The sequence below is a fragment of the Pectinophora gossypiella genome, chromosome 13 (genome assembly GCF_024362695.1).
Source record: "Pectinophora gossypiella chromosome 13, ilPecGoss1.1, whole genome shotgun sequence".
Lineage (NCBI taxonomy): Eukaryota > Metazoa > Arthropoda > Insecta > Lepidoptera > Gelechiidae > Pectinophora > Pectinophora gossypiella.
Window position 1 is genome coordinate 13,818,612 of NC_065416.1, and position 18,580 is coordinate 13,837,191.

Consider the following 18,580-nt stretch of genomic DNA (forward strand, 5'->3'; position numbering starts at 1 on the left):
TGGCACCTTTATATTGCAAACATTTAGATAGATAGATCTTTATATTGAAAGCAAGATAAAATATCACTTTTATAACAATTAAATAACTAAAACTTGAATCTTTTTTTTTAAAGAAAATAAAGATCCGCATCCGTATATCTTTACACTAAATATCCGTATTCAGATCCGTATCCGCGGATATACATTTTTAACGATCCGGCACATCACTAGTAAGTTTATGGGAATGTTATTTCGAACAGCAAGCGGACGCAGAAAACGAGCAGCGGCGGCGACTGGAGCAAGCCGCGCAACACGCCGACACTGTCGACCCTCATAAGGCCAAAATCGCGCAGAAAAAACAACAGGTAATGGTGCTAATTCCCATACATACCATTTACTTTTATTTTAAGTCATACCTGTCATTTTCTTCTCCGCAGAAAAGGAAAGGGACAGGCATAAAATTGAAACACACGTCAATTGGATAGTTTCCTAAGTCAAAGATAAATGATGAAATTCCAATTACTAAATAAAGACAGACCTAACGTGACGAAAAACGTTTTCTTTTTTCTATTTAACTTAATCATGAATTTTAATACAGAAAAATGTAATAATAAGTGCGACATTTTCACATCACAGGTATCATCACATCATCACAGTTACTTTTTATTCAAAACATGAAATTACTATGGAATTTGTATGAAAAAGCACACTGTGACGTCATAGAAAAACGTGACAAAATGTCGCACTTATTATTATTTTTCTAGATTATAATTCATAAATTAGTTATACAGAAAAGGATTTTCGTCAGTTTGAGATCTGTCTTTATTTAGTAATCACAATTTCATAATTTATCTTTGAGCTAGGATACTACCCAATTTTACTTCTGTACATATACATATAGAATATTTTAGATTGATGTCTGTATAAAGATATTCGCTGTTTGCATATGTCGTGTGCCCGGCTCGATGTATAACGCTTCGGTGAATGGAGTCTTGCAGATTTGCAGTCGATTCGTAGATTTTCCGCATTTTTTTTTAATAATTACTTATTTTATTATCTGTAGCCAGTGGCTGGAGCGTTCATATTGACTATAACATTTTCTACTAATGTTTTTTATTTTTTTTATTGATGTGTTTTATTTACTGTGAGTTGATGGATCGCTCTCAAGTAATTGTGTAAATAATTTAAAGGTAATTTACTTGAGGGGAGATCAGTAAAATGTGTATTCCATTATTTTAATATTTTATGAAGAATATAATTATTTTAATAATTATAAGTTATGGTAATTTATCACCTTACAGTTAAACATTTAAAACAGTTAATCCGACTTATAGTTGTATACTTGTGGTTCTGTGCACCCTAATAGAAATTACGAGTATGGACTTTTATTATAATTAAACTAAATATGGAATACACATAATGGTGCTGATTCCAGTACACACCATGTAATTTTATTTGAAGATATACCTGTTACTTTCTTATCCGCCGAAAAGGAAAGGGACGGATGACGACAGGCATGAAATTTATGGAACTCACGTCAATTTTAGGCAGAAATCTTAAAATTTTACATTACCCAATAACCCGATAGAATTAATTCGACAGCAAACGGGTTGGATACATTCGTTTATTCATTTTAAAATTAACAGGGAGGTTAAAATTGCCACATCGAAGCAATTAATGTAAGAAAGCAATATTGCAATTTAACATTTGTTTGCGCACTTACTTTTCTATGCGCAAATGTCAAATTGCAATATTGCTTTCTTAGATGAATTTCTTCGATGTGGCCATTTTAACCGCCAGTTGTCAACCATCCATTTTCATCCCTTTTGTTTTCGGCGGATAAGAGAATGACAGGTATAACTTGGAGGTGTCTGCAGGAATCAGAGCCAATGTATACCTAATTGAATATAACATGTTTTTGATTTCGAGGTAACGGTTAGTATCATTTTGGAGAGAACATCCGAACACATTGATATAACATGGTGCTGGTATACTTTGACGATAAATATGGCAAAATTGCATGCTAAGACTGTATTTTACGATAAAGAGCCCTCTCTACTAACTGGCCAAAATAGCTTACGTTTTTTTTGTATACACATAATAGTCATTGTGGTCCTGTACACCGGCTTGCTTCTCAATCGGGGAGCGCCGGTTCAAACCCCAGCAACGGACTTGCACCAATGACTTTTTAATTTATCTTAAGTGCAGTTTTCACTAACACAGTTGGGTTATAGACGGTGATACAGCCGCGTATCACGCTGGTCTAACAGAATGCTCAGTGAGGTGTGGGTTAGTTCATCTTGCGATGGATGTACCTCTGACTGCCCCAATTCGGATATAGTTGTGAGCCTAATAGGCTAGTTCCCAACTATTCAAATTAGTCACTTTTTACTAAACGTCAAAACACTAAATTACTATGGAATTTGTATGACAAAGGAACCTGTGACGTTATATAAAAACGCCACAAAGTGTCGCACTTATTTCTTTATTCTCTTCTACCGTGTGGGTTATGAGGTGGATTACCAACCTCAACAACCCTGGTGTCAGGGTCACTATTGAGCCGCCAAAGGCCCCTGACATGACTCATGTAACGACTACGTACTAGTGATGTTCCGAATATCCGTATCCGTGGATATCCGAGATAAAAGAAAAATCCGTATCCGTGTCCGTTACTTTTCACGCGGATCTTTTACGGATCTTTTTCAGGTGATTAAGTAGAATTATTAAATAAAAAACTATAAAATTCCATTCAGATTGTTTTTATTTCTTAAAAAAAAAATTTGGCACCTTTATATTGTTAACATTTAGATAGATAGATCTATAATAATGAAAGCAAGATAAAATATCACTCTTATAATAATGAAATAACTAAAACTTCAATCTTTTTTTTTTAAGAAAATAAGTTCCGTATCCGTATCCGCGGATCTTTACACTAAATATCCGTATTCAGATCCGTATCCGCGGATATACATTTTTAACGATCCGGCACATCACTACTACGTACTTACATCGTTCTTTATTAAAATTCATAAATAAGTTAAATAGAAAAAAGAAAACGTTTTTTGTCAGCTTCAGATCTGTGTTAATTTCGTAATAAGAATTTCATAATTTATCTTTGACCTAGCAAACTACGCAATTATGTTTTTACAACATTTCTGAAAACAGTCTCTACTAACTGGCCAAAATGTATTGTATATGATTTTACGGCTCTGCTTCTAGTCTTTTAAGCATGTTCACAAAAGTGTTGCCATATTTACCGTACAAAGGATCGTAGCGGTGATGGTAACACTGACCGACGTCCACAGAGGTTTAACTACGCGGCCGTGAGTGCAGGCCTCCTGCAGCAACACTTGTCTCAGTTGCGGCACAGTCTAGACCCGCTATAGTCTAGGCTGATGGTGTAAGTCTCAGGGGATAGCTGTGTGGACTAACCTGTATTGTAGACGGTTTGGAGTAACCGGGTTAATGTTACGCTCTATACGAAAGATTAAAAATGGAAAGTTGTTCTTCCTTTGAACCGCTTTTGTTTTTCCTTTTATCTCTGAACCGGCGTGCGTGTATGAAACGACTGATCTTCTTCTATCGTGTAGGTTGTGAGGTGGAGTACCAACCTCATCAACCCTGGTGTCAGGGTTACTATTGAACCGCCAAAGGCCCCTGACATGGCTCATGTAACGAATACTTACTTACATCAGTAAATAGTAACCGGGACCAACGGCTCAACGTGCCTTCCGAAGCACGGATCATCTTACTTTCGGACAATCAGGTGATCAGCCTGTAATGTCGTAACCAAATTAGGGACCACAAAGTAATTTTTGTGATATGTCCTGGAATCGCACCTAGGACCTCCGGATCGTGAGCCCAACGCTCAACCACTGGACCACGGAGGTCACGGAGGAAACGATTGATGAATGTGGAGGAAGCAAGAGAAGTGTGTCAGGATCGAAACAAATGGCATTCCATAGTCTCTGCTTACCCCGGTGGGAAATAGGCGTGAGTTTATGTATGTATGTAATACGAGTTACCAATTTACCAATTTTTATTTTACTCAGAAAAGATATGGAGCGTAATATTCACCTCTTTACAACCAAATCGAGGGTTGTCGAGTGACTAATTGACACGGGACCTGCTTTTGGAAAGCATGTTGGGGTCACAAATTGGCTTCTAAATTCTGACTCCACCCACATTCACCTCCATCGCATGGCACACAGGATTTGGACGAAATTTCTACATAAAAACAGCTGGGAGATAGAGCATGGTGTGTTCGACTGGTTAGAAATTTAGGCCCCATAATAAATGAAAAATTTAGTACCACCAGAGCCCCGAAATTTATAAGTATTTGACCCCTACACGGCTTCAAGATCCCAAAACACACGGGCCTTTAAAACTTTAAATATTTTTATCGACTCATGTATATTTTTATTTATAATGTTAAACATTCTCGTATTTAAGAATTACAACAACTTTTTATAATGTTAGGCCGGTCTAACTTTGGATGAGGTTTCGTACGAATGCGACTCGTGCGTACCAGTAAGAACGTCCTAACCTTCAAAGTACAAAGGAAAAAAAAACGGAACGTGAGTCCTACGGTAAACAGCCCCGTACAAGATTTTTTAAAGTAAAATAGCTTAAAAGTGTTTAAAACTCACATAGCATACCTAAGTTTTGTAGTTGCCTGATCCGACAACAAGCACTAGTGATTGCACAATTGGAAACTTTACTTATTATAAAAGGACGCCACACACAAAAAAAAAGACAACATCATCATATCTTTCCACTAAAACAATTACAAAAAAGCAGGATGTTTGTCGAAATGATCATATGGTGGTGGTGGACGTCCTAATTGCGAGTTGGTCGTCGTATAAAATTGTAGGCACGAATCGATTTCGTACAAAAACGCATCCAAAGTGAGACCGACCTTATCATATATATAATCCTCAGTATTTATGGCAGATGTTAAAGCTAGGTTTCATTTATATCCTTATTATTTTAGGTACAATCTACGGCGTATAAGTTAAACAAAAATGGCGGCATCGGTAGCGTCCATGCGTTGTCATGGTTACGCGTTGCCCCTCGCGCCCCACCTCATACCGCACTTGGATTGAGACCCAATAATTTGTCAGTGCGCATTCAAGGTCATTGTCTAACTTACGCGCCGCGGATACTTACACTACACTTTCTTACATATCTCTTTTATAACAACAATTGCCAAATACCTACCTTTTATAAAACTTACTAAATCGCCTATTAAAATATAATAAGTACTTAATAATTTGTCTGTAATATCTCTTTGTAACTGTTCTGTTATTTTCTATACTAATAATAATACAGTATATTATTATATTTCAATGTATATTTATTCAGAATGATGTTTTCTTCCTACGCTGCTTATGTGCATGGGAACCTAACAGGGAATGTCTACTTTATATTTGTATTTCATGAAGATAACGCTTCTTAATCGGCTGATTTTCTTACTAATTGAGTAATCAAATTTTGTTTTCTAATGCTCAATGCACGTAGAGGTAGTATCTGAGCGTTTCGTGGTCGACATGATTTGTAATGTACGGTCTTAATATGTATACACTTTGGTACCGTGTCACATTAACTTTTTTGACAAATTGAACTGTAAGTCTCACTAAATGTCAAATATGTTAGTTCGACAGAGTCCTAAAGTGGGTACATTATATTGCTCATGACTGTACCTACAAAATTATATGAAATATTTCTTGGTTTTATCACCGAGCGCCGACCTCACCCCTCTAGGTGTTACTTTAGTCTTAAATGGCCTTAAGCCACTAAAGAATAGTTTTTCTTGCAGCTTCTTTTCCCCGGCTATACAGGTTGTGAGAAGCTGCAGTAGTTTTAGACGGACGAGACGTTCGTTATGTAAAAATTGACGATCAAAGTGCATAAACCTATTGAATAAAGATATTTTTGAATTTTGAATTTGAATAAGGAAGGGTTTTCGGAATGAGATTTCTATATGGAGTGTCCAGGGTGTGGTAAGGGGGACCCTCTATTTGAAGTATATTAGTAAGTGTATTAGCTAGTTCCTCTATAGTTTTATATATATTCCCGCTTCCTCGAAACGCTCCCGGTACCACCTGTATGTGCATTAGACTTCAGTTTTAATTAGAATTTTTTATTTTAAAAATTGGCGCAAACTTTTCTTTTTACTTTTAATATTTGAATTTGAATGAAAATTCTCCTTCTTATATTAAGGTAGTTAAATATTTAATTTAATAATTTTACTTGTTAAAATTATCTTTTCTGTATTTTTTATTAAGTGTAGTATATACTATAGAGCATGTACGTTTTAGAATGTCTCTTAGTATGTCAATGATGGCCAAAAGTAGAATGTAGCTACCTTCTTAGGATATAGTGCCTATTCCCTAATTTTTCTAGTCTACAAAAATCCAAAAAAAAATGTATTTTAACATGTTATTTTATAAAATTTCCAGGATGCTGTAATCAACGAGTTAAAAACGAAGTCTCAGGCCGTCGGCGAAAAGAAACTGCTTCACCAAGACGAGGTGTACAATGGTGCCTTGGAGGACATCCTCCACGGGCTGCGCAGCGAGCCCTACCGCCGGGCCGACGCGGTGCGCCGCTCGCACCGTCGCCGCATCAACTCCCATAGGCTCTCCAAGGGGCTCGAGGAACTGGACGTATGATACGAGCTCGACTCCAGTCAAGCACTGGACGGCGACCCAGCGATACCAACACAAAAGAGAAAAGACTCAGAAGTGAAAAAACAATCGGTATGTAATATCGATGCGTGCGCGCGGCGGCCGAAACCGTCCACATACAAAGTGGCGCCATCTCACTGCGAGGTCGAGGAACGCTGCGAACTCATTAAGTCCACCTATGACGTCATCTCCAAGTACACTCGAGCTATGTTCGATAAGCAAAACGAAACCGTCGTTTGAACGATGTGCCTATTAAAATAGTGTGTTTGTGTGTATACTGCACTTGTAATAATACTTATAAGTATTTATTATGTTATGTAGGACGATATTTATTCGTATAAAAGCTATACACCATTAGGGCTAACAAGCGCAACGGGATAAATTTTTATCACGGTCGTTATCGATTCTGACAATAAAATTAAGTCGTTTTGTCGATTGGTGCTAATGTGTGAACCCGAATAAGTCATGTCGTTCTGTCAAAATACGAACAAAATGACGTGGCACGCATGTTAGGGAAAAAGCAAACTTTTATCTCGTTCGATAATTTTATCTCGTTGTGCATGTTGGGTTCGATTTTCGGTCAGATCAAGTTTAGGAAACCTGATCAATTAGGATTAGGAAACTAGTTCTATACCAACCCTCAATGAAGCAACGTCGTGGAGTATTATACTGAATCCTAAGCGATTGTGGGGGGGGGACTTGTTCCCAGCAGTGGGATGTATTGCCAAGCGTTCGCAACTATTTCGGACATTTTAAATAATAACATAACATACCGAATACAGGGTGTAAGTGACATCGTAACGAATACTGAGGGGAATATATCAGATCATGATTCTGAGTTGATATCACGCGGAATTTCCTGGCAGAAAATAATCATAAAGATTTTAGTGTTTTTTTTTATTATTTTTTCAGTACCAAAGTTTTCCGACGGAAGTCCCTCAAAGTTTTCGTTACGATGTCACTAATACCCTGTATATTATTAAGTGTAAAAATTAGTGATGTTCCGAATATCCGTATCCGTGTCCGTTACTTTTCACGCGGATCTTTTACGGATCTTTTTCAGGTGATTAAGTAGAATTATTAAATAAAAAACTATAAAATTCCAGTGTCAGACTAAACCATAACCAAAACAAAAGTACTACCCGCGCAATGCAAGTTAAAACGTGTCCTGTCTGACGTTGCGGCGAGTGAAGACGTCAACTATCGTTTCAAGGTCGCTGGCGCCGACACCAATCGAATAATATCGAATAAGAAAATAAAGATCCGTATCCGTATCCGCGGATCTTTACACTAAATATCCGTATTCAGATCCGTATCCACGGATATACATTTTTAACGATCCGGCACATCACTAGTAAAAATACCTAGAAGCGTGATTGATATTTTACTCCAATTTATTAAATTAACAATTTTTATAAAATATCAAAAGTTTTGACAATAGGCCTGTCCGAATTTAGTACACATTTTTGCCACAGGGTGCGCTGAATTTGTGAATCGCACATAGCCATGGGCTGTTTATGTCATGTGGTATATATGATCTGAATATAAAAAAAAAAAAACATAATAAAAACAATGTTATCCGCGTTGCATAGGTGCGACTTTAACGGTGCAAATTGAAACCGCATTTGAACGTTTACTTAAACAGTTACAGTGAAGAAGCTAGTTTTAAACAAATACACAACAGCCAAGCCAACAGCCAAGGAATGGAATGGGCTGCCGGCGTCGCTGTTTCCTGTATCTTATAACCTGGGGTCCTTTAAATCACGGGTGAATAGGCATTTTCTGGGTAAGCTCGTCCCACCGTCGACCTCTTCTTCTCCTCGTGGAACAACGAAGTCAAGGGCAAACCCATCTTAATAAAAAATATATATTTAAGTGTAGTTTTTCAACTTTAAGTGGAATATGCACACAAGGACAACACGTCAAGCCTTTAAATCCATTCCAATACACAACCGCAGTATTTTGCTACGTACTATTTACAAGTAATGTTAATTTGTATACAAAGCTTAGCTTTTTGTAGTATAACGTTTATGCCCATAGCGATTAGTATTATCAAATGTAGCTATTCGTCGCTTTAAAGATGAAACGAGAAAAAGAAAATGTCTTTCTTGTGCGTATTGGAAGTGAAGGACAGCACGAGTTCCACTGTTCGTCAAAGACGATCCATTAGGAACTTTTTTCGTGGTCGAGTTACAGTGGTGCGTGCACACAAACTTAACCTATTTTTTCTTTGACAGCTTTTAAACTATTGCCGTCCTTCTCTTACTTAAGTGCAAGAAAGAGATAGAGCTAGTTTTAACCTTTGATCTGTGTGTGATGAGGATCCTGACTACCCCTCTCGTATGTTTGTGATAAGGATCCTGACCCATAGGACTGGTACCTATTTTTACTTAATTATCCACTCTAATGCTATCGCAAATTAATCTTGTCAAATCAAGTTAAAATTATGTTTCTAATTGCTCCAATCGGCACCAAGTAAAACCTTTTATTTACGTTTATAAGTTTTTTATTCTGAACTTTAACATTGTCAGAATCATCGTCCATAAACGGTGCAGCCATTAAGAATAAGTGAAGTGAATATATACTTGAATAGGGTAGTTTCCAACTAGTCAAGTCAGTTACTTTTTACTGAACATCAAAGCACGAAATTACTATGGAATTTGTATGAAAAAGTAACCTGTGACGTCATAGGAAAACGTGACAAAATGACGCACTTATTCTTTATTAAAATTCATTAAAAAAAAAGTTTTTTGTCACCTTTACATCTGTCTTTATTTGGTAATCAGAATTTCATAATTTATCTTTGACCTAGGAAGCTACATAATTTGTCTTACCGTGTCATTTTTGAAGCGATTGTAATTATAATAAGTGATGTTTGATGTTAAACTATGGGTATATTAGTCCAGCTAGATACAAAAATGGCCTTTAAAATATACACGCACAGTTTTATATATTCAAATTTTTCGAATAATTCATTTTTAACTTAAATTTATTATTATTACGCTATAAGTAATAATTATAATAATTAAACAGTGCCCTTAAAATATATAGCACATATATACATGCTAATATTATATTAAGAACCAATAAACAAATTGTATTCGTACGAAAACGAAATTAGTATATAAAATTATATGCATTTATACATTTTTACTAATGTGATAGTTCAAATAGAAGAGCTGGATTATATTTAAATTTGCATTTTCGTTTTGATATGTGGGCCCTAAAAGGCCACATTAAAGCAATTCATCTAAGAAGCAATATTGCAATTTGACTTTTGCTCATATAAAAATAAGAGCGCAATGTGCTCGGTGTGCTGTGAAACGTTGTATCGGGTGAGAGCCTTCAGCGCTCCCCATTTGTCCGGCCAAGTGGTTAATGCCATCTGCGGCAAATCTACAATAAGTCACGTCAAAAAAAAAAGGTGTGGTGTGATGTGTGGATACTTAGTTCATCTTGCGATATATGCAATTGTACGGCCCATGCCGCACTATAAGTGGAGGTGTCTCCTGTCGTGGCGTGGTGCTGGCGGTGGTGGAAACTTAAACTCCTTGATTTATTTCACTATTTATTGGGGTTTTCTTGGTTTTATATATTTGTTACAAAAATATGCGTGTCTTGTGGCGCTCCGGTAGGGCAGTATTGCCATACAAAAAAAACTTACGTTACTACTTATACATAGTATTGTCTATTAATATTTTAATGTTTCCAACAGTAATGATGGATGAAGGGATCTATATCCCAACTGGGATAGTCAGAGGTACATCCACCATATAAGCTCACGACTATTCGTGAGTTTATGTTATACAAGTATGTTGCGCGCAATGTGAAGGAATGTCAAATAGCAATATTGCTTCATTTTATGTATTGCTTGTATTATGAACTTGTTTGACCCCCTTGTATTAAATTTGTATTAATTACAGCTTAGTTTATGTAAATATAATAATTTCGAACGGTACTGATTTTTCATGACATCTTTAAGTTTATTTTGTTTCATAAGTTGATTCCATTTAGGTTAATTTTGTATGAGTTTTTCCGCCAACCCGCAGTGGAGCAGCGTGGTGGAGTACGCTTTATACATCCATACCCAGCAGTGGGACATATATATATATATATATATAGGCTGTTTATGTATGTTGTTATGTAATATGGCGTTCTCACGACAAGATACGATTTTTAATTTGCCCATTGTAGAATTTCAGTTGATCTGAAAACTCGAATGTTTTTCTTTCGATTTGTATGTAAATATAATTTCTGTCGATTATTTCCAAAGTACTGGTTATGAACGGAATGTAAATATTGTATTTTTTATATAATACACTTACTCAAGATACTTGAGGTAGATAAAGCATGCGATATAGCTTTATATTATTTATATATTTTATCTAGAAATTGAGTTCTGGGATTGTTTAAGTTTATTTGATTAAATTCGGTAATATATAGATTTCGTAAATAATTTAATATATTTGCTGAAAATGTTTGAAGTTTGTTTTTAAGGATGTGTTGGCGATGCTTGCTCGTAACGTTAATTTAGTTACTTGCTATTTTTAATTATTAATTAAAAAAATAAAAAGAAAATATAACGTTATGAAGAAAGCATCAAGATAGTTTGGCATGCATTTTATTGCTTATACAATATTTGCAGGTTCGATTTTACTTATGTAAATCTAGGTGCTAATGCGCACATTTTACGTAATTTTGCTTTACGTCGCCGACCTGCATTGGGCTGGTTTTCCCTTCGCGGATTGGAAGGTCAGACAGGCAGTCTATTCTGTAAAAAACCGGACCTGTCAAATCTTCAGGTTAGGTAAGCGTAAGCGGACCCCGTGAAAAACGGGATGTGTGTGCTTTACTTCGCCGACTGATATAACCATTGAAGGCGTAATCTAAGAATTAATAAAATTCTACAGGGTTGTTTTATCAGAAAATTGCACAAACTATGGAAATTACGATTTTGTAAAGTTGATTATTATTATTGTATTTTTTTTCTAATAATAGATGCATCGAAATCGTTTTATATATCTTCTATCAGTAACATGATATTCAGTGTTTATGTAAAACTTTGACATATTTTTAAATATGCAATTTTTAAATACATAAATCCAGGATATGATCTTGCCTTGTTAACACAGAATGTTCTTATAATACGTAACCGTTAAATCCACTTCATATTCATTCATTTATTGCAAAGTCACAAATAGCCAAGCTTCATAATAGGCTAACTATTCAAATCCAACTAGTCAAATCAGTTACTTTTCACTGAACGTCAAAACACGAAATTACTATGGAAATTGTATGAAAAAGCAACCTGGGTCGTCATAGAAAAATGTGTCAAAATGTCGCATTTATTATCACATTTTTCTTTATTGAAATTCACAAATAAGTTAAAAAGAAAAAGTTTTTTTGTCACCTTTACATCTTTCTTTATTTAGTAATCAGAATTTCATAATTTATCTTCGACCTAGGAATCTACCCAATTAGTTAGTCAATTCATAACTAGAACCTCTTTTAAGAACAAGACTATCATGGTAAGTCTCATACCATACATCCCACTATAGGGCAGGCCTCCCAATCCCACTACTGGGCACACATCGCCGGGAAGGATACCCCCTCGATTGCTGGTAAATATAAAATGTAACTTAGAAGCGTACTGTGTTAATTAGCCAAGTGATCTATCTAATGGTGCCTTTCACATCTATTATTAGGAAAACCCTTATTTAAGTTTAGTAGAAGTTTATAATAATGTTTTTCTGTATAGTTATTTGTATGTGATGTGTACTAGAAATTTTATTGGGTTTACAATAGTTACGTTCGTATCGCATGTACGCTAGCGTAGAGATCCGGTATTCAGAGATGCAATAAACAATACATTTACTGCATTAACTCGTTTTATTACAAAATTGTCAATAAATTTATATTTACATTGTACTTTTGACCTTAGAACCTTAATAGCACAACCAATAATGTCTTAAACTAAGAAAATTACTAACATAGACATACAATTTGGATTTTTTACTTTACATCAGTATAAAGACTGTCTACATACATTGGTGCTAATTCCTGCAGACACAATCTAATTTTATTTTAAGTTATACTTGTCATTTTCTTATCTGTCGAAAAAGAAAGAGTAAAGTAATCGACAGGCATAAAATTTATGCAACACACGTCAATTTTAGGCAGCAATGTAAAACCATTTAAAAATGTTACATTGGTCAATAACCCGACCGAATAAAGTTGACAGCACACGTCAAACGGGCTGCATATCAGCGAGATCCCTATTTTATTTGTCCGGGCTTTTCATTAATTTTAAAATTAATAGCTGTCACCCGTCCCTTTTTCTTTTCGGCGGATAAGAAAATGACAGGTATAACTTAAAATAAAATTTGGAGGTGTCTGCAGGAATTGAGGCCATTTACTGCCATACTATAAACAAAACGAAGACCAAAGATACGAGTACGCGGGACGATAGAAGTCCCGGTGTTTGGCGGCGCTAGTGTCGCTAATTCTGCATACTAATATTATGACTTGTCCATTCGTTCGATTAAAATCTATTTTGTGGTGTAGACTATATTTTAAGCCTGATATTTCAGCTCAACGGATGCAGAGACAGAGAAGAGCCATAGGTACGGCAGTAGGGGCAAGTCACAGAGACTGTAACCTAGAACCTGAGGGCAGCAGTAACTGTCATACTATTCAGAGGCGAAGGACAGGAGTCCTAGTACGGCTTTGAAATAGACTACTCTTTGCGCCTTCATACTCGCGACAGACAGAGTAAAAGTAGCATGGAGAATGATACACTGACATGTGTGGCTTTTTAATTAATGAGATATCATCACTCTTTGTTTTGTAATAAGGTAGTTATTCTAACTCCTCCATGAGAAATGCACATTAAAGATCTGAAATATTACATAACTAAACATACTAATGTGAAGCACAATAAAATATAGTTCCTTATGTCAGCTCTAAAATAGTACTGAGCTCCAGAAAGAAGGGTTTAAAAGCTAGTTTTAGAAAATTGAGTTCGGTATGTAATATGACTTGAATGGTATTATTGGACTTAAAGTTTGGAATTCAAATCTACAAAAATATCTATTCCCAAACACCTATTAACTAACTGACTCTTTCATCAAAAATACTTTTAATTTTTTTCACAATAGTTTCAACTTCAGCCATGGCGCCCATGCCAGTGTCTCCGCAGATCAAGTTCTTGCTTATCGGAGGTATGTCAATATGGCCCCATTCTTTCAACAATGTAATATGTGTGGACGTAACGGGGTGTTCCCACATCCTAGTGTTCATTGCGGGACAGAATAGCAATGGCTTCTTCATGTCCCACGCTCGTGTTGTGCAGGTCAGAAGATTATCACATATACCCTGGAAAGTAATTACAGTGATAATTGTAAAGTAGGCACATCATGTGAATATTTATAATGTCTTTCTCTATTACGTGGGACTTATAGTAGGTGATGAGGAGTGAGTGTATACACTATACACCTCTGCCTACCCCTTTGGGATACAGGTGTGGTGCTATGTTGTGTTGTTATGCTAATTTATTTTTTTTCGTTTGCTAAAATGTAACTTCAGATGTAGGTAAGTGGACAATTAATTCAGTATACCTATAAGCTGGAAATATACCTGTGCCATTTTAGCCAACGTGTTCGCATCCAGCGGTGCAATTACCATCATGTCAGCCCATTTCCCAAGTTCTATGTGCACCACCGGATCACCCCGCTGCTTCCAAGCCTGCCATTCCATGTTATCGTCATAGACAATCACATTTGGCGGCAACTCCGACGAGTCGAAGAAGTGCTTCGCGTGTTCTGTGACAATAAGATGTACCTGTAACATTAAATTTGCTTTATTATCACAGCTTTTTAAGAAAATGTTATTGTTTATAATCTTATCAGACTAACCTCAAAATAATATCTCTCGTTGGTTTTGTTCAATTCTAATAGAGATTTCACTAGAATTGGTATCTTCAACGCTGCTACGCTTCCTGTAGCAGCAATAAGCAAGTTATACGGTCTTTTTTCCATCTTTATAAACTAAAAGCCATCTAAACTAAAACCTCTTGTTGGCTTATTTGTCAAACAACAAACTTTTTTTATGTTTTTCTAATCAAAGATTTTCACGGACATGCACACCACCACATCCACATACACATTTGTTGGTAGATTTTAATTTTTTATTCTTGTAACCCCAATAATTAACGCCAGGCGCCAGACAGGCCTTTTGCAAGAAAAAAAATATATCTGTCAATTTGATCATTTGATAATCGCTGTCTTGGTTGTCAGTCAAATATCCGTAAAAAAAGTAAAAAAAATCAGTTGATTTCTGGCTTTCGTAGGGGGAGGTTGACGCATTTCGTGTGAAACGTATACTTTTATTTACGTTACTCAAAATTCGTGTCAGTGTGTCAAACTTCGAATTTATTTCGTGTATTCGCGATAGTGATGTGTGTTATAGTGCAGTGCGCCCAAAACAGTATGTTTCAGTGATAAGTTTTGTTATCAATTTAGAATTTTGAGTTCTTTACTATGGATGGAAACTCAAAGTATTACGAAGGTTGTGGGCAGGAAGGGCCGATTCGATGCATATTTCTGTGCGAGTTTCATCCGACGGCCGGGCCGAAGATCACCTGTCAAGTGCCTGAGAACTATATATCGAAGGAAATCTTTGACACTGTGAGCCACTACATCATTCCAAAGGTCCAACTCCAGAGATGCACACTGACAGTGTAAGTTCCTCTGTTTACTATTGAACTACCCCCACGACGAAAACTTTGCAAAGTTTCATGAAGATGATGAAATGAGCTATAAAGTTTTTTGAATAATAGTTCGTCAAAACAGTGAAAAGATACCTACTTATCTTCTTTTAACATGATATGATAGGTAGGTATGTTCTTAATATTTACTTATCATTATCATAATGTATTATAATTATTTATAATATAATAACACACAGTATTAGGCAATATTGATAAATTAACTAGTCTGGAGTGTGCAAAACAATGATAAACAAAACAAGTCTATTTTAATATTCTGAGTCATTCTTGCGTCAGAAATAATAATTAAACATTGGAACTAAGCAAGTTAAACAAAGGTTCCTAATAGATTACTTTAAATAGGTCTACACTTAGATTTAATTAATATAGGTATTGCACTTTAAAACTTCAATAACACTTAATAAATCAAGTTGGAAGTAGGAAAAACTCTATATAAATTAGGTACTTAAACATTCTTTGTCTGTTTCTGTGTAGGTATTTTTTTTATGTTGTATATGGCTTTGTCTATAACTCAACAAAATAGAAAATTATAGTTTTCAATATTAAAATAATTTATGATGATCCTGAATATTCTTTTTCAACGTTTCACTTACCGTCTTTCCACAGAACAATCCTGGGTTTGAAAATTCTGGGTTTCCCGGTCAGAATAGACAACAAGAAGTATGCAAGAAATGCCTACTATTTCAACCTGTGCTTCGTATGCGATGCCTGGGCACGGACGGTGCATCTAGAACCTTTAGTTAAAAAGCTCACCGAATATTTGGTAAGTGCCCACAATTACACGGTAAAGTACATACAACTATTCGCTCCTTCAACATACTTATTAATTAATAAGAAACTTGATAGAAAGAAAACGGAATAGTCTCTGCTTACTCCAGTAGGAAATAGGCGTGTGTTTATGTTTTGATGAACATCCCTATGTAACAATACGTAAACATTAAAATGGCAGCCAGCACCATGTTACTGTAAGTTGTCTTTGGAAATCTTTTGACTCTCATCATCATCCCCCTAGCATTATCCCGTTTTTCACAGGGTCCGCTTACCTAACCTGAAGATTTGACGGGTCCGGTTTTTTACAGAAGTGACTGCCTGTCTGACCTTCCGACCTGTGAAGGGAAAACCAGCCCAGGTTAGGTCACATACCTCCGTAAATGTATTTCTCGGGAATGTGGGTTTCCTCACGATGTTTTCCTTCACCACTGAGCACGTGATAATCATTTATGATCCAAACATGAATTCGAAAACAAATTCGATAATCATTGGTGGAATCGAACCTGCGACCTTAAAGTGAGAAGAAAGTGTTTTACCAACAGGGCTACCACAGCTTCTAAAAAAAAACTTTTGAAAACTTTGGACTCTCACTATCCCAATTGTGTCTACCTATCTCTATCTTAATGGAAAAATCTCTCTACTATTTGTTTTTTTTTTTACAGTACAATTTTTAACAGTTTAGAACAAAGGAACCAGCCATCTGATTAAATCATAGATGGTGTATGTTGTAAAACAAGAAAAATATTATAGTATATTAATTGTAATAACATCATAATTAATAACATAAAAAACAACATGTTACACGCGGCGATATGATAAGCACCCCCGCAAGGTCAATGACCTGCCTATTGTTAAAACTTAGTCAACTTTGCCAATTTAATACTTTATTTTCCTGTGGTCCCTCTACTAGTAGAGAGTTAATATCGATGATATTACTCGATAGTTTAAAATCATTCTGTCAATTCTTAATGTTAGGTAGCGAACGTGGGATAATGCTGCTAGGGACGTGGTGATAAGCGTATCCCGTTGCTAGGGGCCTTTTAACCTCCCACATGTCGCGGTGTTCGATGATCCATCTAATCTCCCAATGTCGGACTGGCCATATAGTTGAGGTGGAATTTGCCAGCGGTATGTGAAAGTCGCGGGAAGCCGCTGGATGCGGGCAGCGCAGGTCCGATCCCAGCAATGGGCATCGTACGGCTGATAATGATGATGTGGGTATTAGGGAATGCAATCCTGATCTCGCGAGATCTCGTCTAATTTTTCGAGATCAATCCCGAAGCATAATATGCCGAGATCCCATTCGAGATTGACGGCATTGCGTGAATCTCCTTCAGTTATATTTACTTTTTGTTTTGATTATGCTCATTTCCAAAGAAAACTTAATTATGTAGTTAGTGATATTGAAGGATAAATAAATTGATTTTTTTTTTACAAAAATTATGTTTCGCCAAACTGCAAAACAGTTTGTTGGCGAGCTTAAACACCCAATTCAAATTAAGCAGGTTATCTATACTTCTATATCTAGTCTATTCTAATATTTATAAAAAGGTAAATTTTGAGGTTACAGTTTATTTAACAAAAAGGTCTTGAATTTTTTTCTTAAAAACAGGTTTACTTAATCTCAGGTTTAATTAATCTCACTATCACAAACACTTTTCATCGTTTTCAGCCACCCTAACTTTACATTTTTTTATAAACTAGTCGAGATCCCGAAAAATTCGGGATCTCGCGAGAGTTATATTTCCAATCCCGCGGGATATCGAATTTGCGATCTCGAGTCGGGATTGCATTCCCTAGTGGGTACGCAGAGGTGTACAGTACAACCACTCCTCGCCAGCTGAGTTTGAGTCCCAATAGAGGGAGAGTCATTTTTACCGACTTCAAAAAAGGAGGAGGTTCTCAATTCGACCGTTTCTTTTTTTAATGTTTGTTCGGGCATAATTAATATATATTTTCTCCGGTAGCTATCGATGGAGCTAGAATCCGAGTGGCTGCTGAAGCAGTCAGTGTCGGGGGACGCCAAGGAGCTCGGACAGCTGATGCGGCAGGTTATGCAGGACATCAACCATCGCCGGATGTGCACTTTGACTGGTCAGTACAAACATAACATGAGCTATATTTACTGCTAAGAAGAGGTGTTCATCGCAAGATTAACTGTGTCATTTGCCCTAGCTGCTTTTCAATCAATCAATCAAATTCTTTATTCAGGCAACTAGGCCCACACATTGCATTACATTACATTAAATAAAATATAATAAAAATAAAATAAATTAACATAAAATGGTTAGTCACTAAATAAATAATAAAAAAGTAAAAATTGATAATTTTCCAAATCAACATAACAGTGGTGCTA

At 36.0% G+C, this 18,580-nt stretch overlaps 3 protein-coding genes across 4 annotated transcripts in view; 2 read left to right on the forward strand and 1 right to left on the reverse strand.

Moving 5' to 3' along the window:
• The window catches only part of LOC126372099 (formin-like protein), a 116,881-nt gene extending 104,334 nt beyond the window's left edge, over positions 1–12,547 (forward strand). Inside the window, exons 16-18 of one of the 2 annotated variants that reach the window (XM_050017647.1) lie at positions 240–344; positions 3,285–3,379; positions 6,441–6,580. In XM_050017647.1, the coding sequence (XP_049873604.1) occupies positions 240–344; positions 3,285–3,365 (186 nt within the window). In that variant the 3' untranslated portion in view covers positions 3,366–3,379; positions 6,441–6,580. Of the gene's footprint in view, positions 1–239; positions 345–3,284; positions 3,380–6,440 lie in introns of both variants that reach the window. The other variant, XM_050017646.1, reaches the window with a different exon arrangement.
• Positions 12,548–13,656: 1,109 nt separating this feature from the next.
• LOC126372188 (phosphopantothenoylcysteine decarboxylase) lies at positions 13,657–14,760 on the reverse strand. The gene is made up of 3 exons (XM_050017853.1): positions 14,582–14,760; positions 14,304–14,507; positions 13,657–14,042 (listed from the first exon to the last, which is right to left on the reverse strand). Exons 1-3 carry the CDS (start codon positions 14,702–14,704, stop codon positions 13,779–13,781), a joined length of 591 nt encoding a protein of 196 aa, XP_049873810.1. The 5' UTR covers positions 14,705–14,760; the 3' UTR covers positions 13,657–13,778.
• A 205-nt stretch (positions 14,761–14,965) lies between these two features.
• Positions 14,966–18,580, forward strand: part of LOC126372164 (GATOR complex protein NPRL2-like) — a 99,485-nt gene continuing 95,870 nt past the window's right edge. The window contains exons 1-3 of the mRNA XM_050017805.1: positions 14,966–15,405; positions 16,060–16,216; positions 18,192–18,318. Coding sequence (XP_049873762.1) covers positions 15,206–15,405; positions 16,060–16,216; positions 18,192–18,318 — 484 coding nt within the window. The 5' untranslated portion in view covers positions 14,966–15,205. The remainder of the gene's footprint in view (positions 15,406–16,059; positions 16,217–18,191; positions 18,319–18,580) is intronic.

Excerpts from the sequence above, each read along its gene's own strand:
- LOC126372188 (XM_050017853.1), bottom strand. The coding sequence starts at position 14,704 with ATGGAAAAAAGACCGTATAACTTGCTTATTGCTGCTACAGGAAGCGTA. Across the intron at positions 14,508-14,581 it reads ACGAGAGATATTATTTTGAG|GTACATCTTATTGTCACAGA; the intron begins GTTAGTCTGATA and ends TTAATGTTACAG. Across the intron at positions 14,043-14,303 it reads CGTTGGCTAAAATGGCACAG|GGTATATGTGATAATCTTCT; the intron begins GTATATTTCCAG and ends ATTACTTTCCAG.